Source organism: Dromiciops gliroides, chromosome 2, assembly GCF_019393635.1.
Source record: "Dromiciops gliroides isolate mDroGli1 chromosome 2, mDroGli1.pri, whole genome shotgun sequence".
Lineage (NCBI taxonomy): Eukaryota > Metazoa > Chordata > Mammalia > Microbiotheria > Microbiotheriidae > Dromiciops > Dromiciops gliroides.
Genome location: NC_057862.1, coordinates 650525724 through 650553095, shown reverse-complemented (window position 1 = coordinate 650553095; position 27372 = coordinate 650525724). Strand labels below are relative to the sequence as shown.

The 27372-nt window shown below is 45.7% G+C and overlaps 1 protein-coding gene across 1 annotated transcript in view; it reads right to left on the bottom strand.

Moving 5' to 3' along the window:
- CDH3 (cadherin 3) overlaps nt 1-27323 on the bottom strand; it is a 51422-nt gene extending 24099 nt beyond the window's left edge. Inside the window, 3 exon segments of the mRNA XM_043990009.1 lie at nt 26328-26442; nt 26738-26910; nt 27305-27323. Of these exon segments, the coding sequence (XP_043845944.1) occupies nt 26328-26442; nt 26738-26782 (160 nt within the window). The 5' untranslated portion in view covers nt 26783-26910; nt 27305-27323.
- Nucleotides 27324-27372: the final 49 nt, after the last annotated feature.

Sequence of the window (27372 nt, the reverse complement as noted above, 5' to 3'; positions counted from 1 at the left end):
ACATACAAAGTAAGTACAGAATAAGTGGAAGCTAATCTTACAAGGAATGGCAAGAACAGCTAACATTTTTCTAAAGTACCTACTATGTGCCGGGCACTGCGCCAAGTGCTTTACAATCATCTCGTTTGATCCTTAAAGCAACCCTGGGAGATAAGTGGTACTGTTATCTTCATTTTACAGATGAGGAAACTGAGGCAAACGAGTTTAAAGGGTCACAGAGACAGTATTTGAGGCTGGATTTGAACTCAGGTCATCCTGACATCAAGCTTAGCATGCTCTCCATGGCACTGCCTAGCTTCTGGGGGAGATCATGAAAGGCTTTCTGCAGGAAGTAGCCTTTGAACTGTCTTGCTGAGTTGGAGTGAGGAAAAACTGAGTCTGAAGCAGAATTCGAACTCAGTTTTTCCTGAGTGACACCTCTATGGTTCAGTTTTTTTCTCCATAAAATGGGGGTAAGAACGGTACCTACTTCATGGGGTTGCTCTGAGATCAAATGAGTCAAAAATATATCAAGCATTCGTTAAACCTTAAAGGGCTGCAATTTATGATCACCATCTTCTTCATCATCGTAATCTTCATCTTCTTCATTTTCTATATCATCATCTTCATCCTCAGCATCTTTATCACCACCACCACCATCATCATCCTCACTGGAAGCCAGGTAAGGCCAACAGCCTGCACAAATCTGTCTATTGCTATGTAGATGAAACGATCTCTTCTCAGGTCCTTTTCTTAGTTCATTTCCCCCTCTCCTGATCCTCTGAATTTATCACATGCAGAGGATGAGATCACTTATAAGGAAAGCAACAAAGGACCAGATGTCATAGATCTGGAACCGGGGTGAACCTTGGAGTCAGTGAGTCCAGCCGCTCCTCACATTACAGAGGAGGAAACCGAGGCCCAGAAAAGAAGTGTATAGCAGTGCCCAGATTTCAAACTGTGTTTCCTGACTCTGGATCCAAGGCATTTGTGATCCATCCCTTTGGCCTTTCCTCAGAGAGGGGTTTTACCCTCCCCTTCTCCTTGGTGACCAAAGACACTGGTTTCTGGAGTTAGGAGGTGCCACCTGCAGTCAGGAGACCACAGATGAAGCCTGCCCTGGCTTACTGAGCCCATCAGTCCTGCACGGAAGAAAAGACAGAGGGGGACAGAACCAAGGAGGATGTCTCTGTCTGGGGCTAGGGTGAGGAGAGGAGAGGTGAGGCTGGATGGGAAATACCCCAAACACCTGCGGTAACCCCAGTGGGCCCACAGTCACTGTGTGGAAAACACCACAGGCTCGCAAGTGCAACAGGGCTCACTCTTTTGGTGAAAAGGTTGGAATGAGCCTCTGGGAAAGAGCTCATCACCTAGAAACCACTTTTGCCTCCATGACGACATCCCCAGTGGTAGGGAGCGCCAGGCTGTGTGACGTAGCTGGGGAGGGGAAAACTGGACCCGGGCTAACTTTAATCTGAGGAGGAACCTGCCTGTCCCAGCAGGCCCTGGTGATTAGGCTGGAAGCAGGCAGTTCAAAGAGGATGAAGATCTTAGGATCCAAGGCCAAGATTCCCTCTGTTCTTTACCCTTGGATCTACTATCAAGTTTTTAAAGACGGTTTCCTTGGAGTTCCAACCTGGTAGGACACAGCCCTAGTCTGAAAGTCAAGGCCCAAGTTTGGGCCCCAGTTTGGGGGACAAGTCACATCAAATGAGCCTCAGTTTTCTCATCTGTAAATTTGAGAGTCTCATTTCCTCTAACAACAACCCTAACACCCCTGTTTTTCACCCTCATCAAGACTTCCAATCCCTCCGCCCTTCTTTCCCAGGTCATCACTGACCTGGCACTGACTACATTCTCCTCCCTTCCCACCTAGACCCCTTGGTGAACAAGGTCAACTCAACATCATCCTCTACTCAAGTCCATTACCTACTTGCTCACCGCAGGCCCAGCCTAGTTTATTCACACCATGCCCTGCCTTTGTTCCCATTCATTGCTACTGAATAAAGCCAGAGAAAATCACAAAACCACACTGACTGGTTCCAGATTTACGTTACTCAATCCCAACAGGGCCATCACCAAAAGCAGCGAGGTATTCCTTTTATGATTCCTTCATTGACTCACCATCTTACGAACCACAGCAGCTCTTCAACACCTTATCATCCCTCCTCAAACCTTTCATAGCTCTGCCCAGCCCCACTCTCCCAGCTGAGAACCTGGCCTCCTATTTCTTTTCTTTTTTTTTTTTTTGGCAGGGCATTAAGGGTTAAGTGACTTGCCCAGGGTCACACAGCTAATGTTAAGTGTCTGAGGCTGGATTTAAACTCAGGTCCTCCTGAATCCCGGGCTGGTGCTTTATCCACTGCACCACCTAGCTACCTCCTATTTCACTGAAAAACTCCCTCTTTTCCCCACTTCCTCATCTCCTATCACATAGATGTCTTCTGTCACTATCTGTTCCTTTACCCTTGTCTCACATGAGGAGGTGGCCCTTCTTGCCAAAACAAACCCTTCTACATGTACGAGTGATCCCATTTTATCCCATTTCCCCAGCTGATCGTCCCTTCTATCATCTCTACTCTCATTCATCTATCTCCTGGCTGCTTCCCTACTGCCTAAAATCACCCATGTCTCCTTATCTGCAAAAATCCCTCACTCCATCCACTCATTCACCTGCCCATCCACCCATCCCCTTCAGCTGTCATCCCCTTTTTCTTCTGTTTTGGTACGTGAACTCCTTGAGAAAGCTATCTACAGCGGATGCTTCGACTTTCTTATTCTTTTAAACTGAAACCTGCTCCCCAAAGTTATAAGGTTCTATTGATTGCCACACTTTTCTTTTTCGGCGAGGATAAACAACTGCCAGAGTTCCACACAGTTAGTAAGTATCTGAGGCTGGATTTGAACTCAGGTCCTGACTCGAGGACTGCTGCTCTATCCACTACACCACCTAGCCGCCCCTTTTTTCAATCCTTATCCTTCTTGACTTCTCTGTAGCCTTTGACCCTACTGATCACCATCTTCTTTTCTTTTTTTTCTTTGGTGAGGCAATTGGGGTTAAGTGACTTGCACCAGGGTCACACAGCTAGATAAGTGTCAAGTGTCTGAGGCCGGATTTGAACTCAGGTCCTCCTGAATCCAATCCAAGGCAGTGCTTTATCCACTGGTGCCACCTAGCTGCCCCCGATCACCATCTTCTTGATAGTGCCTTCTCTCTAGGTTTTCTGGATACCACTCTCTCCTAGTGTTCCTCCTACCTATATGACCACCCCCTTCTAGTATCCTTTGAGGGGTCCTTTATCCAGGTCACATCTGGTTACCGGAGGTGATCCTAAAGGCTCTCTTCTCTTCTCTTTCTACCTATTTCACTAAGGATCTAATAAGCAGCTCCCATGGATTCAATTATCACTCTATGCAAATGATTTTTCAGATCTATTTATCCAGCCCATCTCTTAAACTCCAGACTCACACCTGCAAACTGCCTATTATCTGGAACTGGATGCTTCATAAACATCTTAATTCAACATGTCCAAAGCTGAACTCATCTCTCCCTCCAAAGCCTCCCTAACTCCCAAACTTCCCTACTGTAGTGGAAAGTACCGACATCTCTCTCAGCCGCCCAGATTTGAAACCTGGATATCACCTGCAATTCAACTCTCCTCACCACCTCCCCTCCATATCCATTCCATCTGTTGCCAAGTTCTGTCAATTTCCCCTTCCTAACACCTTGTATATGCGTCCCCTTCTCTTCTGACATTGTCACCACCCTCCCGTATAACACACGACCTCATGGTGGACTATACGCCATAGTCCTTGCCTCAAATCCTTCTCACTCTAATCCAATCTCCACTCATCTACCAAACAGATCTTTTTTTTTTTTTTTTTAGTGAGGCAATTGGGGTTAAGTGACTTGCCCAGGATCATACAGCTTGTTAGTGTTAAGTGTCTGAGGGCCGGATTTGAACTCAGGTACCCCCCGACTCCAGAGCCAGTGCTCTATCCACTGTGCCACCTAGCTGCCCCCAGATCTTTCTTAAAGGACAGATCTTGCCCTGTCATGCCTCTTGTGTAAGCTCCTGTGGCTCCCTACTAGCTCCAGGATCAAATATAAAACTGGCTTTTTTTTTTTTTTTTTGGTGGGGGCAATGAGAGTTAAGTGACGTTGCCCAGGGGTCACACAGCTAGCAAGTGTCAAGTGTGTGAGGCCGGATTTGGATGGGAATCCTCCTGAATCCAGGGCCAGTGCTCTATCCACTGCACACCTCTGCTGCCCCTAAAATTGGCTTTTAAAGATCTCTATAACCTACCACCTTCTAACCTTCCCCAGGCTTCTTACATCTTATTCACCCTCATACACTCTGGGGTAACCTCTCCCATCTCCAGGCATTTTCCACCCGTTGTCCTCGGTACCTAGAATGTTTCCCCCAACCCCCAGCTTCCAGTCTCAAATCCAGTCTCAGCCAAAATCCCACATCATGCAGGAAGCCCTTCCTGGTCGTGCATATAACTGTTGGCATGCTGTCTTCCCATCAGAGTGGGAGCCCCTTGTGGGCAGGGACTATGTTTTTGACTTTCTTTTTATCCCCAGTACTTAGCCCACTGCCTGGCGCTAGAAAAATTCCTTGTTGGCTAACTAATTGTAATGATGTTGGGGTTTTTTGTTTGTTTTGGTGAGGCAATTGGGGTTAAGTGACTTGCCCAAGGTCACAGAGGCTAGTAAGTTGCCAAGTGTCTGAGGCCGGATTTGAACTCAGGTTCTCCTGACTCCAGGGCCAGTGCTCTATCCACTGCGCCACCTAGCTGCCCCTGGCTAACTCATTTGCAAGGACATAGAAACATAAATTGTTCCCACCCAGGCAAGATCCTTAATACAAAAAAAAAAGTAAAATTCCAAAATGCTCCCTGCCCTACACTATTTATAGTGATTTCACTTAAGCAAGGTGATTTCCATTAAAGTCTTCAGTTACCTCATCCTGGCATAATGAAGGCTTCTCAGGGGCTATGCCAGGAGGACACAAGTTCTGGCAAGTTTTGTGCCAGGCTGGGAAGGCTTCTAGAAGGGGCTTGGGCAAAGCCTACTGGCAGGGAACCAACTTAGCTAAGTTTGGGGGGAAGGCTTACACCAGGTCGCCACAGGGTAATGATTTCTTGGCTAAAGCAACTCATGAGGATTGGTGGAGGGCAAAGATCACAGATTTTTAATCGAGGAGGAAACTCACAGAGGGAATACAAGATTGCCTAAAATCTATTTGGTCCCAGACTAACTGGCTGAGGAGTGACTAAAAGAATTCCAGGCAAATTCAGTTGGGGAGGGTGGAGAGTGGGCCAGCACAGAGGACAGCATGTTCTGGGTACAGTTACATGGGAGAGGTTTGTTGGCCTCCAAGGCATGGCTGCCTATCATGGGGATGCCCAGGAAAGAGCCACCACTGTGATAGGATCCTGAAACAGCTTGGGAGACCAGGGATTATAGTGGGGGAAGAAATGTTCTCCCCTTATATGAGATCCCGGGTAAAGCCTCAGCCACCCCACCTTAGTTATAGATCTACAACCTAGTTAGTGATAGAACCTAGGATTCAGGTTACTTTCTTCTCTCCTCAGACTTTTTCTTTTCTTTTTGGTGAGGCAATTGGGGTTAAGTGACTTGCCTAGGGTCACGCAGCTAGTAAGTGTTAAATGTCTGAGGCCGGATTTGAACTCAGGTCCTCCTGACTTCAGGGCTGATGCTCTACCCACTGCGCCACCTAGCTGCCCCAGACTTTTTCTAATGTACTCTAATGTCCCACTTATACTTTAGTCCAAGTTACCTCTTCATTCTTTCTTTCTTTTTTTTTTTAGTGAGACAATTGGGGTTAAGTGACTTGCCCAGGGTCACACAGCTAGTAAGTGTTAAGCGTCTGAGGCTGGATTTGAACTCAGGTACTCCTGACTCCAGGGCTGGTGTTCTATCCACTGCACCACCTAGCTGCCCCTCTTCTTCATTCTTAAAACTCCTCTCTTTTCTTTTCTTTTTCTCTCTCTCTTTTCTAAATAATGATTTTGGCCCTGCCATTTGGAGATTATCTAATGGTTTATAAAATGCTCCAAATCTGATAAGAAACAGCCTTTATCTAGTCTCCTAGCAGGAATTTAGTGGATTAACCAACTCTTATAGGCAGTAGACCTGTATTTTCATGCTGCTGTGTAAATCAATCAATCAATCAACAAACATTGACTTAGTGTATGTATCAGGCACTATGCTAAGCACTGTGGATATTTAAAAAAGTGGTCAAAATATTCCCTACCCCCGGGGCAGCTAGGTGGCTACAGTGGATAGAGCACTGGCCCTGGATTCAGGAGGACCTTTAGTTCAAATCCAGCTCAGACACTTGACACTGACTAGCTGTGTGACCCTGGACAAGTCACTTAACCCTCATTGCCCTACAATAAAAAAAAAAATAAACATTCCCTACCCTCAAAGATCTTATATTCTAGGGGGGAGGGGAGACCAACAGGTAAATACTTAGATAAATATGTCTACAGAGGAGATGGCCAGGAACCTTAGAGTAGAAGGCCTGAACAGCTGGAGGAGAGCAGGAAAAGTCCATGAATTAGAGCAGAGTCCAACCCAGCTTCCTTCTAGGAAACCCTGTCATCTTAGCCTGAATGGAGCCATAGATATTGGATTACTAGGACCTATTGCCCACAGACATGGCTTAGGTAAGGTAAAAGGACTCGTTCTCTACACAGCATCAGTTAGGCTGATCTCACTGGACATCTACCATCCCAGACAACTGTTCCAGGAAACCACAGGGCAGAAGTGGTGAGGCATTGTGATAGAGAAGTGGGGGTGGTGATGTCCCCCTTCTTCTTCTTCCAGGCCAAGCCAAGCATTAAAAACCTAATGAGTTTGGAGGATCCAGCTATCTCACTTCCACTTAACGTCCACTTGAGTTTTTCAAGGGCTGGGATTGTTTCTCCTCAAGGGCATCTAGCAGAAAGCAGCAGGTTCTTAATAAATGATTGGTCCCTCCACTTTGACAGCAAGTAGAGAGTACTGGTCTACCTTCATGGAGAACTTAGGCGTAGGGAGGGTTAGGGGTTGCCTCTAGAACTCCAGGGCAGTGGTGGACTGGCTTTTTTGCTCCAATCCTTCCCAAATGGGGCAGTCCTGGGAGGAGGGCAGATTTGAGGGGTGGGGAATGCAGAACTGTTGCTGTAGCTGCAGCAGCAGCCCTACCCCGGATGTTTGCTCAGACACTTGTAAGAACAAGAGCCGCTTCCCTGAAAGCCAACCACTGAGTCACTGCTAAGGCAGGCTGATGATAAACCCGAAGCCTCAGGGGCAGTTTTACTACCCTTTGTGCCAGTTCCATTTCCTGTCATCCGATTGCATCATTCCTTTAAACATGAAATTGATCTGAATTCCACCTTTATCATCACTCATCCCCCTTCTCCCACTAGTCAGTGATGTAACGCCATTGAATGAGCCCAACTTCTATTTTCACCAGCAGCCTTGGGCAAAGGCAAGTCCAGTCAGCTCAGATGGATCTCAGCGAAGTCATGGGGGCTGCCTCCTGCCTCCCCGCTGGCAGATAGACACTCACCAAGCACGGGACTGGAGCTAGACCACAGGGCGCCAATACAGGAGAGCTCAGGGTCTGACTGGTCATTTGAATGTAGGAAAGTAGGGCCAACACCCTACTGCGGATGCTTAGTACCAGTGTGACCCAACTCCCACCTCCTATGTACCAGGCTCAGCATTAGCCCTGGAGATACAAAGAAGTAAAAATACAGTCCCCTGCCCTCAAAAAGCTCATCTTCTAATGTGAATGACGACCTATATAAGTCAGGGAAGCGGGGCAGCTAGGTGATGCAGTGGATAGAGCTCCGGCCCTGGATTCAGGAGGACCTGAGTTCAAATCCAGCCTCAGACGCTAACAATTACTAGCTGTGTGACCCTGGGCAAGTCACTTAAAGCCAAGTGCCTCACCCAAAAAAAAAAAAAAATTAATAAATAAGTCAGGGAAGGGAAGAAGCATTTCTACAGTGCCTACTGTGTGCCAAGCACTATGCTAAGCCTGGGGATACGAATAACAAGTAAAAATGCCATTTCTGCCCTCAGAAAGCTTACATTCTAGACTAATGGTGAAATATCCTACCCACCTCCAAGGAAAGAACTGATATTGACTGAACATAGAAAGAAGCAGCCTATTTTTCACTTTCATTTTTTAAATTCAAGTTTTCTTATACAAAATGACTAATATGGTGATGTTTTACACAATCACACATGTATAACCTATATCTGATTGCTTACCACCTTAGAGAGGGGGGAGGGGAGGAGAGATAAAATTTGGAACTCAAAACTTTAAATAATGTTTATTATCAAAAAACAAAATTTTTTTTTGTTTTTTTTTAATAAAAATTTAAAAATATATATACATACGTATATATGTTTCTGTGTGGATGTACATATATTTATGTGTATATATACAGGTGTGTGTATAGAGTACCCACTATACTCCAGGCACTGTGCTAACAGCTGAACAAATATCTCATTTGACCTGAACATACAAGACAAAGACAGGTAGAAGGAAAGCCTCTACTTCCTGGGCCTCAGTTTCTTCAACAGCAACAACAACAATAATAGCTAATTTTTATATAAGCCTTTTAAGGTTTGTAATCACTTCAGATATATTATTTCATTTGATCTTCCCAATGACCCTGTGAGGTGAGTGATATTATTATCTCCATTTCATTAATGAAGAAACTGGGGTTGAGAAGTTATTTTTTTTTATTTTTAAGGTAAGGCAATTGGGGTTAAGTGACTTGCCCAGGGTCACACAGCTAGTAAGTGTTAAGTGTCTGAGGCCGGATTTGAGCTCAAGTACTCCTGACTCCAGGGCTGGTGCTCTATCCATTGTGCTACCTAGCTGCCCTGGGTTGAGAAGTTAAATGACTTGCCCAGGGTCACATAGTCAATAGGCAGGATTTGAACTTAGTTCTTTCTGATGCCAAGTCCAGTGATCTGTCTACTACCACTGTCTTCCTCCCAGTTCTAGAATTATGAAATATTATGATGCTTCAGTATTCCTATCCAGAATGTGGGGTTAAAAGGACCTACCCTGGGGCAGCTAGGTGGCACAGTGGATAGAGCACAGGCCCTGGAGTCAGGAGGACCAGAGTTTAAACCTGACTTCAGACATTTTTAACCCTGACTGCCTTTAAAATTTAAAAAAAAGGGCCTATCATATCTATCACACAGAACTGTTACGAGTATTGACATGGATAAGTCTCTGAGCTTGGAGTCGAGAAGACCTGGGTTCAAATATTTCCTCAGCCTCTACTATAGATGTATGGCAGTGGACAAATCACTTAATTTCTCCAGACCTCAGTTTCCTTGTCTGTAAAATAATGGGACTGGACTCGGTAACCTCCACTGGTCCCTTCTACCTCAAAATCTATGATCCCATGAAATGAAAACATAAAATTGAGAGACAACAAATGAAAAGTTAGACATACTGAATAAACGTAGGGTGGTTTGGTGATGGGGGGCTTTAAATGTTACAATTACTTCTTTTTTGGGGGAGGGGGTGAGGCAACCAGGTTAAATGACTTGCCCAGGGTCACACCGCTAGTAGTATCAAGTGTTTGAGGCTAGATTTGAACTCAGGCCCTCCTAAATCCAGGGCCGGAGCTTTATCCACTTCGCCACCTAGCAGGCTCCCCTATTGTTGTTGTTGTTTTTTTAATTACTTCTTAAAACTCTTGGGTGGGCTTGCAGCACAGAGCACTCTGTATCCAGAGGAGAAGGGGAAGTCCGAGGAATTTGAACATCCCTGGATGGGTTTCAAAGTTCCCCTCTCAATAATGCAGGGCTCCCTTCACCCATTCAGCAAAGTCTGGCCCCACATCCTGAACAGAAGCCATGAACACAACTTGGGCAAGAAGGCACTGATCCCTGGAGGAAAAGAGCCCCAAGGAAAGGCCAAACACCCCATAGCTTATCAGGATTGAAAACCAGGGGGTGAGACCTCACCCACACTCTCTGCTCTAGGGCGCTGTATTTTTTATCCTACAATTATACAAACACCCTGCTTCTCCCTCCAGGGAAGGTCAGGAACTTGGCCAGTCTGGGAGCCTGGGCACAGCACTTCCTATTATCCAGGCCTCTATCTTCTCAGCTGAAATATGGGCATACTTAACCTACCTCGGGGGAAGAGGGAGAGGAAAGGAAATTAATGTTCCTTCTGATAAGTGTTCTCAGGAAGGGACTAAGAGATGATCTGAGCCCTCTCATTTTACAGATAGGTAAACAGAAGCTGGGAGGAGTTATGGTCACTCCGATAGTTGTCATTTCCAAATCTTTCTATTTATAACCCATGGGGCCAAACCTGGCAAACCTTGAGTATTTAAGGAAGAGCAGTTGACACAAAGGGGAACCAGAGACTTTCATAGAAGAGCTCACATCCTTTCCATACATCTCTCCTAAGTCTCACAACAGTCCCATGAGATACGAAAGATGATTATCTTCATTTACAGAGAGGGAAGCTGAGTCCTGAGAAGTTGTAACACCCCCCAAATCACACCGGTAGTAAGCATCTGTGGTGGGATTTGAATCTAGATCTTCTTGACTTCAAGTCCAGTGCCCCATGCCCACTATGCCATGTTGTATAGGTAGCTCCTAACATTAGGAACTTATCAAGCAAGCAGACACACCCACTCTGACACAAGGTGTATTGGGAGTGGGAAGGAAGGGATGGGAAAACACCCAGGACTACATTGGAGAGGATCTTGACATTTCATCTGCATTAAAACTTAACTGTTGGGGCAGCTAGATGGCGCAGTGGATAGATCACCGGCCCTGGAGTCGGGAGGACCTGAGTTCAAATCCGACCTCAGACACTTAACACTTACTGGCTGTGTGACCCTGGGCAAGTCACTTAACCCCAATTTGTCTCACCAAAAATAAATAAATAGAAAAGCCAGTTGGATTAACACACACAGTAAAAGATGGGAGAAAGAGAAGGGTAGTTCCCTGGGAAGATCCTCTTCTCTCCAGGGTAGCCTCCCCAGGGCACACTCCTTACTGCTATTCCTCCCAGACCCCTAGAGAGCTGGGCCATCCCTCTTATTCCCTGATGGGCACAAGACAGCAACAGAAGACACTAAACACATCATTCCCAAGTCCGTGGGAGACTTTGAGGCAGAGTTGGGCTTGGCCCCTGGGACTGCTACAAGTCAGCTAAATGCCTCTTCTACAACATGAGACCCACACCCGGCAGCTCCAGCCTTTGCAGGGGATTATTAAGATTGGGGAACCAGAGCTATTCATTAGGTGCCTGGATAAAACACCAAAAGGCAGCCTGGGGATAGAGCACCGGCGCTGGAATCAGGAGTACCTGAGTTCAAATCCAGCCTCAGACACTTAACACTTACTAGCTGTGTGACCCTGGGCAAGTCACTTAACCCCAATTGCCTCACTAAAAAAAAATTTTTTTTTAATTAAAAAAAAAAAAAAGGCAGCCTGGGATGAACAAGGGACTAGGGAGGAGGTGTCAAAGGATTTGAATCTAGACTCACTTGCTATCATGACCCGATTTCCCTTCTCTGAATTTGTTCCTAGAATCATAGGATTCAGAGCTCAAAGAGGTCTTCTAGACCAAAGCTTCTTAAACTGTGGGTCAAGATCCCATAAAGGGTTGTGTAACTGAGTGTGTGGGTTGCAAAAGATTTGGCAGTAGATGTTTGATTTATATAACTATTTTACACACCTATATACCTGGGGTTGCGTAAATATTTCTCCGGCAAAAACGGGTGGTAAAAAGTTTAAGACCAAATCATCCATTTTACAGATAAGGAAACTGAGACCTGGAGAAGCAAATTGACTTGCCCTAGATCGCCCAGGGATAAGTAAGAGGCAGGATCCAAATCCCATTTCCTGACATCAAATGCCACACCTCCAACTATATACCACACTACCTCCCAATCCTGTAAGAATGAAGGGAGCTGGCCCTTTTGTTGACAAGGTGGGAGACTACAGTATGGTATATTTCATATTCTGTGAGATGAAGGTCAACTTGTCCATCAGTTTTGTTTAACTTTTTTTTTCCCCTTTGAAACAAGGGAAGGTTACTGGAGGACTTGGGCCATGTGGAGGAGAAAAGGTATATACAGAAATAACTGTTATGTAAAAACAAGTGGCCATTGAGGAAACTAAGAGAAAGCAATACAAAGGGGTGATATCTAAGATTCTACCCTGCTCTAAAACTCTGTACTTCTCTTCATTGGGTACATTTTCATGGGGTAGAAGGGTTAAATGAAGATAGCCTCATCTCTCCAGTGGTGGGGGGGAGCAGGCTTCTGAAATACATGCAGTGGAAAAGTCAAGCGGGGCTTTTCAAAGTCCATTCTTTCTATTTTGTACTTTTCTTAATCATTGCGATGGCATTTGGGGGAAGAGAAAAGACAACGGGGAGGGGTGTAGTAGAAAAAGGAGAAAGCAAAGGAGAGAAAAGAGGACGGGAAGAAGTGGAAAGGAGAGGAAAGCCATCCAAAACCAGGTCCCGGCTCATGGACTGTATGTTTCTTTCTGAAATCTGTCCGACTTTCCACTTGAGACATGACCCCCCCACCCCGACACCCCTTGGGTAAGAGAAGTCTCGGAACCTTCCCTCTCTTCCTGACTCTGTCTGTTGCAAGGGTGTAGGAAGCTGTGTTTCTCTTAATTGCCTGCGTGGGATGGTCCAAAGAGTCTGATGGGGTTTTTGCCCCGCTGCCTGCAGAAACAAGATGAGACCCATCTTGCTCTGAGGCCAGCCCAGAGCAGTAAGGTTGGAAACACTGGCCAAGATTTAAGAAATCTACCATGGATGAGTAACACCGAGACTTCAGCTGAGTTCTTACAACTATGAAGCCTCTTTCTTTCCCTCACCTTTCAAGCCCATTGCTTTCTTGTTAATTATGAATAATAGGCCTTCATACCCAAGACAGTCTCATTTATACGCGCTCGCGCGCACACACACATCACTTGCTATGCAATAATAATGTAAGAAGGACTACAAACATTTCCTTGAAACTGTGCAGGGGAAGTACTTGGCTTTCTCAAAACCCCCACCTACCAAGCCAGATTTCAAGGAAATATACCTTGATTATTACCTAGATTTTTCCACCAGCCCCTGGATCTGGGGGATTGAAAGAAGCTATGAAAGATAATAACATTATTATTTATTTTTATTTATTTAATTTTTTTGGCGATGCAATTGGGGTTAAATGACTTGCCCAGGGTCACACAGCTAGTAAGTGTTAAGTGTCTGAGGCCGGATTTGAACTTAGGTCCTCCTGAATCCAGGGCTGGTGCTCTATCCACTGTGCCACCTAGCTGCCCCAATAATAACATTATTAATAATAACAACTAACATTTATAAAGTGCTTTAAGGTTTGCAAAGGGATTTTACATATTATTGTTTGATCTTTGTAACAACCCTGTGAGGTAGGTGCATTTTTTTTTTTTGCGGGGCAATGAGGGTTAAGTGACTTGCCCAGGGTCACACAGCTAGTGTCAAGTATCTGAGGTCAAATTTGAACTCAGGTCCTCCTGAATCCAGGACCCATGCTTTATCCACTGTGTCACCTAGCTGCTCTCGGTAGGTGCAATTATGATCCCCATTTTAGAGATGAGGAGATTGAAGTAGAGGGAAGTTACTCAACTAAGTAAATGTCTAAGGTGGGATTTGGACTTGGGTTTTCCTTATTCAGAGTCCAGTACAAGAGGTTGGTATGGACCTCAAGGGAACCCTTCAGATGCTGGCCCCCTTGGACTACAAGTATAGCGCTTTTGCTGAATGGGTATGGCATGTTTGGGGGAATGAGAGGCTTGCAGAACTTTAGTATGGGGGGATCCCCAGAGCAGAGTACTTGGGTATATTTCACAGAATAGCTGGACATGTCTAGTGGGATTGAAGGAGTCTCTAAGTCTTTGTCACAAACAAAAAGCTCTTTTGCCACCTACCTCTGAGGCTGAAGCATCCCCTTCGGAGAAGGGTGGCAAGAGACAATGGAAGTCTGATCCAGAAAAACCAAAGGGAGCTCTTCCCATGCTGAGAGGGGCAAGCTTAAGTGGGCATTGGGTCCAGTTTGCCAGGAGCTAAGGAGTGTAGGCTAAACAATGAGGATGGGATGCAACCCTGAAAACCTCTTTAGGGGAAATATGGGCCAGTATAGCCTAGCTGAGGAGGCTGCTCGAAGTCGCTGGAATAAGGGTTACTCCTTTGGCTACTCTGTGAATTTTCTAGGGCCTCTGATACAAGTCTCTTCATTTTCCCTGACTTACAATAAGCCTGTAAGTCGCTTAAATCTCAGTGCTTAGAACGGGAGTTGGTGACAATACCCTGGGGGTTGTGCAGTGGGGGGGGGGAGGATACCAGATACTGTGGGTTTCAGATTAAGGGGGAGAGGGGAGGGGGGCAAGGCACCAGAGAAGTAAAAACAATTTTCCCAAAGTATTCACTTCAGGAGAGTCTCTGACATTAGGGTAACAATAACAAGAGCTCACATTTCTCGAAGTTTTCCTAAAGCTCAGGTTTGACCCTGTCATCCCTACCCAATGGTCAATCAATTCAATAAACATGTATTATTAATAATAATGATTAACATTTATGTAGTGCCTACTATATGCCAGGCACTGTGCTAAAGCGCCTTACAATTATCAACTCCTTAAAATGCCTAGTATATGCCAGGCACTGTGCTAAAGCACTTTACAATTATTATCTCTTTAAAGTGCCTACCATGTGCCAGGCACTGTGCTAAGCATTAGGGATACAAAAAGCATGAACTCCAGAGGTTTCCTGTTTACCACCCCCCACCCCACCCCATCAAATCCTCTGGCACTTAATGCTCTTCCTTTTAATTTTCCAGTACTGTAACCCTTTACTTACCTTGCTGCACACTCTCAACAGTCTAGCCTCACTGGCCTAACCTGACTCTGGCCATGCCTGTACTGTACTCTCTCCCCAAGTACAACCACAGGCTCCCAGTCCTTCCACAATGCTTTCCCCCAAAGGAACCTAGTGCTTACAGGATAGATACCGATCTTTCAGTTCTATAGATACTAGCTGCTATTGTCTGTTCAGAGTTCTTTGTATTCAGTTTCTCCGCCCTACTTCCACTATGAACTCCTTGAGGGCAGGGAACTTTTGCTTATGAACTTGGCTCTAACATTTTAAGGTTGACTAAACAGCAAGGTGAGGTAGGAAATACAGGAATTATCATCTTCATTTTACAGATAAAGAAAGATAAGATTTAAAAAGATGAAGGACTTTGCCAAGGTCATTCATCTTGAAAGTAGTGGCGGGGGGGGGGGGGGGGTGGGGGGCAGCTAGATGGCGCAGTGGATAGAGCACCGGCCCTGGATTCAGTAGTACCTGAGTTCAAATCCGACCTCAGACACTTGACACTTACTAGCTGTGTGACCATGGGCAAGTCACTTAACCCCCATTGTCCTAAACCCCCCCCCAAAAAAAACAACAACAAAAAAAGAAAGTAGTGGCGGCCAGAAAACAAACATCGGTCTTTTCTGACTGCCAGTCCAAGATCCCCCTCCCGCCATGTGCCTGGAATCAGGAAGACTCAGTTCAAATCCCACCTCAGACACTTACTCTGTGATTCTGGGCAAGTCACTTCACCTGTTTGCCTCGGTTTCCTTACCTGTCAAAATGAGGATAATAATAGTACCTACCTACCTCCCAGGGTTGTTTTGAGGATCAAGAGTATGTTCTTTAAAATTAATTGCAAGATAATAATTGTAAAGTGTCTGGCACATTGTAAATGCTATATAAATGTTAGTATTATTATCATAGAGCCTTGGACCTGAAGTCAGGAAGACCAGGGTTCAAATCCCACCTTGGAAGCATAGTGGGACTCTGGGCAAGTCACTTAACTTCTGCCTGCCTCAGTTTCCTCATCTATAAAATGAGGGGGGTTGGACTCAATGGTCCCTTCCATCCCTAAATCTACAGTCTTAGGATAAACCCATTTTTCAAGTGAGCAAATTGATTATATTATCATTTATATAATTATATTAGAATATGTAAAATTATATTACAAGTATAACATAAAATTATAATACCTTATATAATATATACTATAAAATAATTATTATAATATATAAAATTAAAATATGCCCTTGGCCAGATGATCATAACCAAGTTTATCACTTCCTTGGTTTAAACTTGTCCATGAGAGACAGGTCTTTTTTTTTTTTTTTTTGCAGGGCAATGAGGGTTAAGTGACTTGCCCAGGGTCACACAGCTAGTTAAGTGTCAAGTGTCTGAGGCTGGATTTGAACTCAGGTCCTCCTGAATCCAAGGCCAGTTCTTTATCCACTGTGCCACCTAGCTGCCCCTGAGAGACAGGTCTTTAATTTCCCCAGGAGGACACAACTAGAAACAGACCTAGTTAAAGCTGACCCCACACAGATGCCCCCCAAAACAAATGCCAGTTTTTAGAAGTGATGAGATGACACGTAGTTGCATCTAACTCTTATTCCAAGCACAGAAGTTTGGCTCTCCTTTAGTTTGCCACAGAACTCCAAACATCCTTAACTGGATTCTAAATTGGAAGCATCAGGGCCCCCCCCCCAGCTCTGCCAGTGACAGACCTTTTAGAATGACAGACCTTCTAGACCAAAGCTTCTTAAACTGTGGATCAAGACCCCATATGGGGGTCTTGTAAATGAATGTGGGGGGTCTCCAAAAATCTAGCAGTAAATGTTTGATTCGCACACCTATTTTTATATACCTATATGCCTGGGGTTGAATAAAAATTTCTTGGGTAAAAAGGAGTCATGAGTGGAAAAAGTTTAAGAAGCCCTGTTCTAGGGGCAGCTAGGTGGCGCAGTGGATAAAGCACCGACCCTGGAGTCAGGAGTACCTGAGTTCAAATCCGGCCTCAGACACTTAACACACACTTACTAGCTGTGTGACCCTGGGAAAGTCACTTAACCCCAATTGCCTCACTAAAAAAAAAAAGAAGAAGCCCTGTTCTAGACTGGGTCTGATGGTATTCCATCAGTGAAATCAGTGGCAGAAAGATGATGAACTCGCTCTTGGTTCCCAGGTACTCCCGCTCCTACCCCCACACCAGAATTCTGCTCCTGCAGTCAAATATCAGCAAGAACTCTCACGGTGTCCTTGAGGCAAAGGGAGGGGGAGGCGGGAGGGAGCCTTGAGGTTACATTCCAATACCACTCCGGAGGGATAGATATTGGCATGGATGACAAATGCAAGCTTACATAGTTGTCAAGTCCTGGGATCCAGCCTCAACTCCTTCCCTCCCTCCCTCCCTCCCTCCCTCCTTCCCTCCCAGCTCCCCTCCTCATCCTACCCACCCCCCTTCCTCTCCAGGTACAGCATTAAGACCCAGGTTAATAGCTGCTGACATGTTCTCCCCAGCAATTTGATCCCTGCTGCTGATGGTTCCCAAGATAAGCACAAAATGGCTTCAGGGCCCCCCAGCCCCAGCCCCTGGCCCAAGAAACTGGAATGCAGGGGCTTTCATGCCTTAAGTGGAAGGGATGTGATGGGAGTCAGGGGGCCAAGGAGGGCTAGAATTTCAAGCCAAAAGTTAACCATTTCCAACCTTTCAGAACAGTCTCACCTTCTCAGGCCTGGCTTTGGGGAGACTTTGATTTCATTCTCTCCCAACTCCCCTTCCATTCTCCAAAGTTCCCTAGTATGTACCTAGTATATTAATATATATAATATAAATATATGAATATATTTATATAAAGCACATATAAAACCAGCCTCCTTCCTTCTTTCTTTCTTTTTCTCTTTCTTTCTTCCTTCCTTCCTTCCTTCCTTCCTTCCTTCCTTCCTTCCTTCCTTCCTTCCTTCCTTTCTTTCTCTTTCCTTCCTTCCTTCCTTCCTTCCTTCCTTCCTTCCTTCCTTCCTTCCTTCCTTCCTTCCTTCCTTCCTTCCTTCCTTCCTTCCTTCCTTCCTTCCTTTCTTTCTGTGGGGCAATGAGGATGAAGTAACTTGCCCAGGGTCACACAGCTAGTAAGTGTCAAGTGTCTGAGGCTGGATTTGAACTCGGGTCCTCCTGAATCCAGGGCCAGTGCTTTATTCACTGTGCCACCTAGCTGCCCCCAAGACTAGCCTTTTCTGTATAAAGTTGGTTCACCTCCATAGCCTCGGTTTCCTCATAAAATGAGGAAAGTAGGACTCTGTGCCATTTCAGGTCCTTTCCACCTTGAAACCCTATGAGCTGTAACCAGTTGAACTCATAGGATTAGCGCCAGAGGCCTTGATTGGCAACTCTGGTACTTTGGTGGGTAGTGCCAGATGACTAATGGGGGAAAGGGTAAGGAAAACATTAGCCTGGAGTGAGGGACCAGCCAGTGGGTGGGTGGGTGTAGAGAAAAAGCAACAGCTAAGCCTGCCTCAGATAATTAAGGCTGTTTATCGCTATTAAAGACCTTAAGAGATAGTATAGAAAAAGCACAGAACTGCAGGGAACCAGTTTAATCTCTCCACTTGTCCAAACCACAAAGCTATTGACTTTGAAACTCAGGCTGCTAGAGGCCAGGAGCAATCCATAGCAAAGAATGTATTCTTGCATTTAAAATCTAAATTCTAGCACTAACAGAACATCTAATGGGGGAATGGGGTGAGGTTCTTAACTTTTTTCATGTCACTGCACGTTTTGGGAGTCTGCTGAAGTCCCCTTTCTTAGGATCACATTTTTAAATGCACAAAATAAATAGGATTACAAAGGAAACTAATCATTCTGAAATAGTTATCAATTAAAAAAAAATTCACAGACCCTAGGTTAAAAACCCCGATCTAATCTAACCCTCTGTTGCACAAATAAGGAAACTGAGGCCCAGGGAAATGAAGTCGTCCACCCAGGTCACCTAGCTGGTTACCAACAGATTTTGGCCTAGAATCCAGGTCTCTGGAATCTAGCAAAGCATCCTGTACTCTGTACCAGACTGTCTGGACCATCTTGAGTGGAGGCCTCCCTCCCTTTTACTCCCCATGTAGACACTAAGGAACAAGAAATGCTGAACGTTTAAGTAGGTCTTTTCTACCAATTACTGTGGTTGAGTGACCTTCTCAGAAACACTAGCAAAATGCCCTTTTCTCCAGATTACATTTCACTTAGGGAAAAAAAATTTCCCCTGAAAAGAAATATTCAAGGCCACTTGAGAATGAGAATTACTTTTCTTCTTTAGGGAAAGTACCAGGGATCTCTTATTGTCCAGTCACAAGTGCTACAAGCACTGATTAAATTCTCCCAAAGACAAGGTGGCACTTTCAGAGTAAACAAGGACCTGAACACACACCCTTAGGGAGATGGGGGTGGGGTTGAGAGCAAAGCATGGTCAAAGTGTTTTGATGTGGGGGGGGGGGCGAGAATAAATCTACGCAGCCAGCCTGGGTGCAGAAACCCTGAAATCTACTCCTTACATATGGCCCCAGGCCAGGAGGCACATAGGAAAAAAGAAACAATACAACGAAACATTAAAAATTCATCCTTTGCTATTTAGACCGCAGCTCTCTGAACTGAGACAATCTGTCCTCAGAACCAAATATTCTGAAATGGGATAATGTCAGAAAAAAACAAACACCTCTCCCAGTCTCCCCATCTTCCTATAGACCTCCTATGATAACCAATATTTATATATATTTTTAATTTTGTTTTGTTTTTGCGGGGCAATGAGGGTTAAGTGACTTGCCCAGGGTCACACAGCTAGTAAGTGTCAAGTGTCTAAGGCCAGATTTGATCATCAATATTTAGTTAAAGTTTTTAAAGTTTGCAAAATGCATTAGCTACAATCTCTGAACCTGGAAACGACCTGAGGAGGTAGGTAGTAGAGAGGTATCATTAGCTCCCTTTGAGGTTTTGACAGGGCAAGCAATTTACCCAGGGTCACATAGCAAGTAAGCCCCCTTTGACTTGTGAAAGTCAGGGCTTCTTAGAATGCTGGGTCTCATTAACCCTGATCAAGAATAAGAAATCTTTGGAACTCAAAATTTAAAAAATAATAATAATGTTAAGATTTGTCTTTACATGTAATTGGGGGAAAAACAAAATTATTATTTTGTTTTAAATATTTAAAGTATTTTATTATTTTCCAGTTACATATATAGTTTTCAACATTTGTTTTTATAAGATTTTGAGTTCCAAATTTTTCTCTGTCCCTCTCTTCCCTCCCAGCTCTTGAAGACAGAAAGCAATCTGATATAGGTTTTATATATATATATATATATGTATATATATATATTTATATTTATATATATATGCACACATATACACATACAACCACATCAAATATCAAAATATTTTTTTTAAGAATAATAAATCGTCCTAAATAGACTGAGATTTGAGTGTCTTAGATTAAACCTTGTCAGTGATATATACAACCAGAATCCAAGCACCCACTTCAATGGGGGCCAGTACTCTACCCACTATACCACAGGGCCTCTTGGATACAGGCTCCTACTCAGTTCCCAACTTCAGAAGTTCCGGAGAAACTCCTTCCTTTCTTTCCCAATGGGAAATAAAGGGCACCCAGGGCTCGGTAGCCTAGAAACAGGAAACCCTGCAATGGGGTGGGAAGGGAGACCAGAGATTTGGGACCTGTTCCCAAAGGCACCAATCTCATGATGAGACAGGAAGGAGTTTACAGCAATCAACAGCAACATGACTTTCCCATGGCAAAGCTGTAGAACAATGCCTTCTAAGGTGTGGTCTCCTACGCGGCAGATTCATGGGGCTCAAAGTTACTCTTATGCTAAAAATCCAGACTGGGCAGCAAATGCATCTTGAAGCCCTCCAACACTGGAAGCCAGACTTCATAATCCTGGGGGCTTTGGAAGAACCACTTGGAAGCTGCCTTCCTGTCCTTAGGACCAGAGGCTTCGGGCCAAATACAATCCAGTTCAATGATAATGCACTAACACAGTGTTGGCTGTTGGCGAGCCAGCCTGGGGAAGGAGCCATGATTCAGCATCATCGATAAAAGGCTTTTTTTTTTTTAAACTGTCATGAAAAATTTCCCTGGAGTTTCCCTCTGTCTCGGTGAAATAATATTTTGAGTCTATCAAAAGACATATTACTCAATCAATTCATAGCTTTCCTCTTTCTAGCTTGTTCCAAGGGGTCCAACATATAGCACGGGTCATCCCTTAACAGGCTACTGCTCTCTTAGTTCTGAGTCCCCTTAGAGATATGGGGACAAATACTTGCCTCTAGGCCCATGCTCTTAACTTCAGCAGCCAATTCTCAGTAACACAACAGTAACTTAGAAGGGGAAGTTAATTCATATTCAGTTTATTATGAAGCCTAGGAATAGATGGTTTAACTTGGACCCTAGTCCCACTCCTCATTCTGACAAATGGAATCTAGAACTCCCAACCCCCTTTTTTGCTTAGGAAAATTATAATTATTCCTGATCTAAATCAGTGAGAATAGCACATTCAGGAAGAAAGCATTATTTCTAGAGACTCTCTTCTTACTTGAAAAAAAAAAATACACATCCACCCTGCTTTCTTCCTTCCCAAGGCAAGGACCTGATATCCCAAGACTCTTTCTCCCCTCTCCCAGAGCCTACCTTCAGAAAAGACAAATTCATTCATACTAAGTTGTCAATGACTGATAAGGATCAGGTGCTCACCTGGCTTCTGTTGTTTAACACGTTGGTTCTCAAAACCATTGCCCGGGCAGCTAGATGGGGCAGTGGTTAAAGCACTGGTCCTGGATTCAGGAGTACCTGAGTTCAAATCTGGCCTCAGACACTTGTTACTTACTAGCTGTGTGACCCTGGGCAAGTCACTTAACCCCCCATTGTCCCGCAAAAAAAAACAAAACAAAACCAAACCATTGCCAAGGGTCTGCCAAGACCCTTGCTGGCATCCCAAGGTCAAAACTAGTTTCATAGGGCAGCTAGGTGGCGCAGTGGATAGAGCACCGGCCCTGGAGTCAGGAGTACCTGGGTTCAAATCCGACCTCAGACATTTAACACTTACTAGCTGTGTGACCCTGGGCAAGTCACTTAACCCCAATTGCCTCGCTAAAAAAAAAACCCCAAAAAACAAAACCAAACAAAAAAACCCTCATAATAATGCTAAAACCTCATTTGTCTATTAAAATATTTCTCCTCTTTTCTTCATAACCTTCAACCAAAACAACATATCTGTGTGAGGCTAGATTTTCTTCATATACTTCAACCAAAACTACATTAAAAAATTTTACTACAGAAGCAAATATGAAAATCCACCTATCCGTTCTATTAAGCCAGACAGAGAGATTTGTGAAAATATCTAAAGTGATACCACTCTTCACTACATTTTTGATTGGGGAAATAGTTATTTTTATTTATGTTAACATGTAATGACTTTATTATTATTTTTAAATTAATAGATCATTTAAAAATTTATCGGTTTTTATTTATTTTCCAATCAAGTAAATAGCAACTTAAAAGCTCTTTGGGGTCCTCAATAGTTTTTTGTTTGTTTTTGTTCTCAATAGTTTTTAAGAGTGTAAAGAATGTGGAGACCTTAAAGTCTGAAAACTATTGCTTCAACAGAACAAAGCTTAATGCCAAAGGAAAGACTCTTTAAAAGTTCAGGGATCTGTAAGCAGACCAGTGGGAGAAGGTGGTTCCCTATACTAGTGACAGAAGAGCATATGCATATGATATCTCCCAGTCCAAGTTCTTTGAATTCTAATTCCTGTGTCCTTGCTTTTGGCCTTTTTTTTTTTTGGTGGGGGGGATGGGGGGCTTGCGGAGGCGGGAGAAGAGGAGGTTTGGGGGAAGGGAGCTGGGGAGATAAAAACACAACATCACAGCAGTTCCAGGGCTTTGGAAAATAAGAACCACCATACAAATGCAAGGTATTATTATACTTGAGAAGGCTTTTAGCTCAATTTGTGGAACAAAGGTGGCATGTGTAGCCTCCAGGCTACCAGGGTTTACCAAAGAATTTATTCTAACTCACTAGCTAGAAGGGTAACAGGTGAGCTTTTCAGAGCCAAATTGGGAACTCATGCTTCATGGGTGTTTTCATAATCACTTTCAACTCGGAATAGGGTGTCCTAACAGTGGGTCCATGTACAGTTAATTAACAAATTGGCAGCATAATAGGAGTAGAAAGAATATGGGCAGAGAATCCAGGGGACCAGAGTTCTGCGTACGTGACCTTGAGAAAGTCACTTCTCTCAGTGCTTCATTTCTCCTTATTTGTGAAATGGAGAGTTTGGACAAACTGATCAGTAATGAAAAGGACCCAAGTATCCACTGTGTGCCTAGTAGAGAGATAGTGTGGCCTAATGAATAGAGCACCACACCTGACCACAGGAAAACCATGCAACCATGGATCAATTACTTAAGACATGAGCTTCAAACAAATCCCAAAGACTTATCTACTAAGAAACAGATGTAAAAATCCTTGATTTGTTTCCCCACTACAGGACTAAGTGCTCCCATGAAAAGACTTAGAATCCTGTTCTATTAACCAAATTAGCCGCTTCTTTCCTCAAATGATCCTGAGTAGTTGCTGTTCTTTCCTTCTCAAATAGTCCAGCATATGATGGGTTTTTTAGGTTACGGCTAGGTTGGCACAAAGCTGCAACTAGGATCACCCAGAATTCCACCAGAATCCCAGCGTGTGTGCAGAGAGGTTAAGGATAAGGAGAAACGAATCCAACTTACTGGCTGGACAAGTCTCTGTTTTATTGCAAAGCTGTTTTCCCCGCATCTGGTGCCCATTTCACTACCATAAACCAGACAATTAAGAATACTGTATTTCCCCAAAAGGTATAAAATGCCTGACTTGATTAGGAGGCTCTCTCGGGCACAAATCTCTACCTCCCTCTCTTAGTCAAGTGTGAAATGTACACCTAGATTCCTCTAGGCCCACCTCCATCCTCCTCTTCCTCCCAGCACAGCTTCAAGCTTCAGTTATCTTCCCGCTGGTGTATAATGAAGATAAGGCAGGGAGATAACGCATGGGCTTGTACTAGGAGACTCCAGCACACTCTCTGGTACTTCTATGGACAAAAAAAAAAAATCTCCCCCCCAAAAAAACAAAAACAAAAAAACCGATGACCCAATCTGCAGTTCTGAACAGGGGATTTTGGCAAAGCCTTAGACCAGTTAGCAATAAAGCTTCCATGGGGAGCCGGAATTTGATTTGGGACGTTGCCCAAGTTAACATTTTACAGGTTGGCGTGGTTACAGTTTGTTAGCCCGCCAGTAATAAGCCTGCACTCAAGAATTCAAAGTTTATGAGGCATGGCCTCTTAATGCCTTTCCTCTGGACCCCATAGCAGAGGGTTTAGGGAACTTTTCTAGCAAGGGTGTTAATTGTTCTGACAATCTGCTAAGTTATTTAGGGAAAGGCTTTGCAGAGACTCAAAAGGCTTGCAGTTGGATGTTTAGAAGACAAAGGATATATTCATTCTGATCTCTCCTACACAGGGAACCCACAAAAACCAGTCATATTTTAGCTGCCAGAAGCATCAGAGCATCTGAAACCAGCTTTGCTACTTCGTGACTTTGGGTGACTGATTCTTTTGTCTGCACCTCAGTTTCCTCTTCGGTAAAATTAGGAACACACCCTGCCACCACTAACTCAACCCACTTCAACATTGTTATGGCAGAAGAACTTGGCAAACCTCAGAATTGTGAATTATTCAAATGAAGGGGTTGCAACTGGGTGGTGTCTGAGGTCAGGTCTCCTAACCCAGCTTTTTGGATCCTAGGAAAATCCTACATGCAAGTTGCTTCTCTGGAACAAGGTGCAAGAAGGGAGAAGCAGGAACACTCAAGACCATGTGGCGTAATAGTGAGATCTCTAGCTTTGGAATCAGTTGAACTGAGTGGAAATCCCAACTGTGCCACCTACTACCCCAGTGATCTTGATCAAGTCACCAATTTAGAGCTTTCTTCCTCTGTAAAATAAGGCAGTTCGACTAGAGATGGCGCCTAAGATCTCTTTGAGCCCTAAATCTACGAATACAAATTTGACTAGATCCAAAAGAAGCTGAAGACATAAATCCAAACCAGAAACAAGAACAATCAGCAATTCTCTGATGATTTGGGGGGTCCATACCCCACAATGGCTCTCAGCACCAAGGCTGACTTCCCTTCCTCCACAAACTTTCTGCCACTCCCCCCCCCAAATTCCAGCTTTGTACTAGGTAAGGGTGACGCAGTGATTATTGGGAGATCAAAAGTGTTCTTTGATCTCCACTTCTTTACATTAACCACTCTTACCAGGCAAGCCTTCCCCAGAAACCTTCCAGGCCCTTTGCTATTTACATAACATGACCAAACTATAGCCACTGGAGGGGTCTGCCGGGTGAGTAATTGCTCTCACCCAGACCCAGAGAGAGGTGTCCTGTTGCAAGTTTCCAGGGATGGCTTTGGGTGAGAAGTCACTCCAGCAAGGGTAGGGTTAAAAGTGCATTCCAGCTGCTGGGGAAGGAGGGGGTGCAGAGAGCTGAAACAGACCTCCTCTGTTTCCAACACAATGCACATTTCACAAAGCCCGGGCCCCCATTTGTGGCAATTAGGAGCCTTGTAGGGGAGCCTGGCTGTGCTCATCCCCACACCTGCACTTTGGGTCTGCGCCCGCCCCTGGAGGCTGCGAAAGGAATGTTGGGCAGAGCAGCCCGAGCCAGACCCCGAGGGCGAGGCAAAGATAAACCGTTTCCTCTCCGGAGGATCAAAGCCCAAGGAGGCTCAGCTCAGGCCCACGCGGGGCTGTCCTGGGCTAGAGCCAAAGCCTGGAAGAGCTACCCAGGGACGGGGGTGGGGGGGATTAAAGGAGTCGGGAAGTGAGAGGGCACAGATCTTGGAAGCTGGCAGGGGCACTTTACAAAGGAAGCATACTGCCTGCCCCGAGGTGTTCCCTAAATTGGGGGAGAAAGGCAAACCCCCAGGGGCCAACGGTCAGAGCCAAAGCGGAGGCTCCAGGGACCCCTCCCAGAGCCAACTCTCACTCCCCACTTAGGGGTGGGGGTGGGGGTGAAGCCTGGGGCTGCAGGCTCACTTTCCCCAGTGTCTGGCACTTACTCCTCCAACCCTGAGCGGCAGAGAGGGCTGGAAGGGACTGACTGAAGCCGCCTCCCAGGGGCGGAGTCCCGGGAGCTTTGTCCCGGGCAAAGAGAGAAGAGTCAACACCACTGTTCTTCCCTACACCCCCACCCCAGGGGCACCTGTGCCAGGTGTGAAGGAGGTTCCACTCACACTCTACCCCCCCACCCCGCAGCCTCGACTGTGTCTGGGTGGGAATGGCGGTGGGGATGGAGGTCCGGATCCCAGTCTAGGGTGTGGATTAAGGGGGGGGGGGGGTTCTTACCTTGCCCCAGCTCCTGGCCCGGCTCTAGCCCCGTTTGTTCAACTGCGAAGGTGACCTCCGTCTCCCCGAAGCCCTCCCGGCATGGCTTGGACTCCGCGCAAAGAAGCCCGCAAAACTGTTGGGGGACAGAAATTAGAGCCTAATACGGTCTCCCTCAAACTACGCTCCTCATCTATCGCCTCCCGGTCTCTTCTCGACCCCTCCACCAACCCCTTTTTGGGGATGCTCCCTAACCCCCAGGAATTCCCGTCCTTCCTCGGGCTCTGGGGAGCCCCCAAACCTCAGGCTCGCTCCTACGACTGCTTCCGAAGGAGCCGGGCTCCTTGACGGGACTCCCCGGGGGCAGCGCCCTTCAGCCCACGAGGGAAGAGTCTCCCTGAGCCGGGCCAAGGGGCAGCAGCTTTCTTTACCTGTAGGAGGACGAGGAGGAAGCAGCCCTGGGCAAGGATCCTCATGGTGGGAGGGAAGAGGCGCAGCGGGCACTCCGGAGTTACCCCGAGGGCTCGGTTCTTAGGCTCCGCTCCCCGCCGAGGACTCAGTCTGCGCGCCCCACAACCGCACTGACTCTCAGCACCAGCGAGGGCTGGGAGGAGAAGTAGGGAACCAGGTAAGCGCCTAGGAGCGCGGTGATTGGCCCAGCCCCGCGAGGCCCCGCCCCCGTCTGGAGGGGCCCGCAGGTGGGGCCCCAGCTCGCGGGGCTGGCCTGGAGGGTGGGGGCCAGGCGTTGGGCTCAGGGGAGAGGAGGTTTAGAAAGACGCAGAGCAGCCCACCCCAAAAACCCTTTCCGCGGTCCCTCCTGGGACTCCAGGGCCACTACCTGGGTCCCCAGGGACAGGCGCGGGATGCTCGGCCCTTCGCCCGGCTCCCCGAAGCCTCGGCTGATGAAAGGTAGCTTGCTAAACCCGGGGGAGAGGGGGAGGCGTCTAGGATGAGACGGTAGGGAGGAGAACAGCAAAGGAGACTCATTCATCCCTCACCCGGTAGCGTGGACTCTCTGTTGTCTCAGCCTCGTAGCCATCCCGGGTTCTGGGAAGGCGTGTTCTCC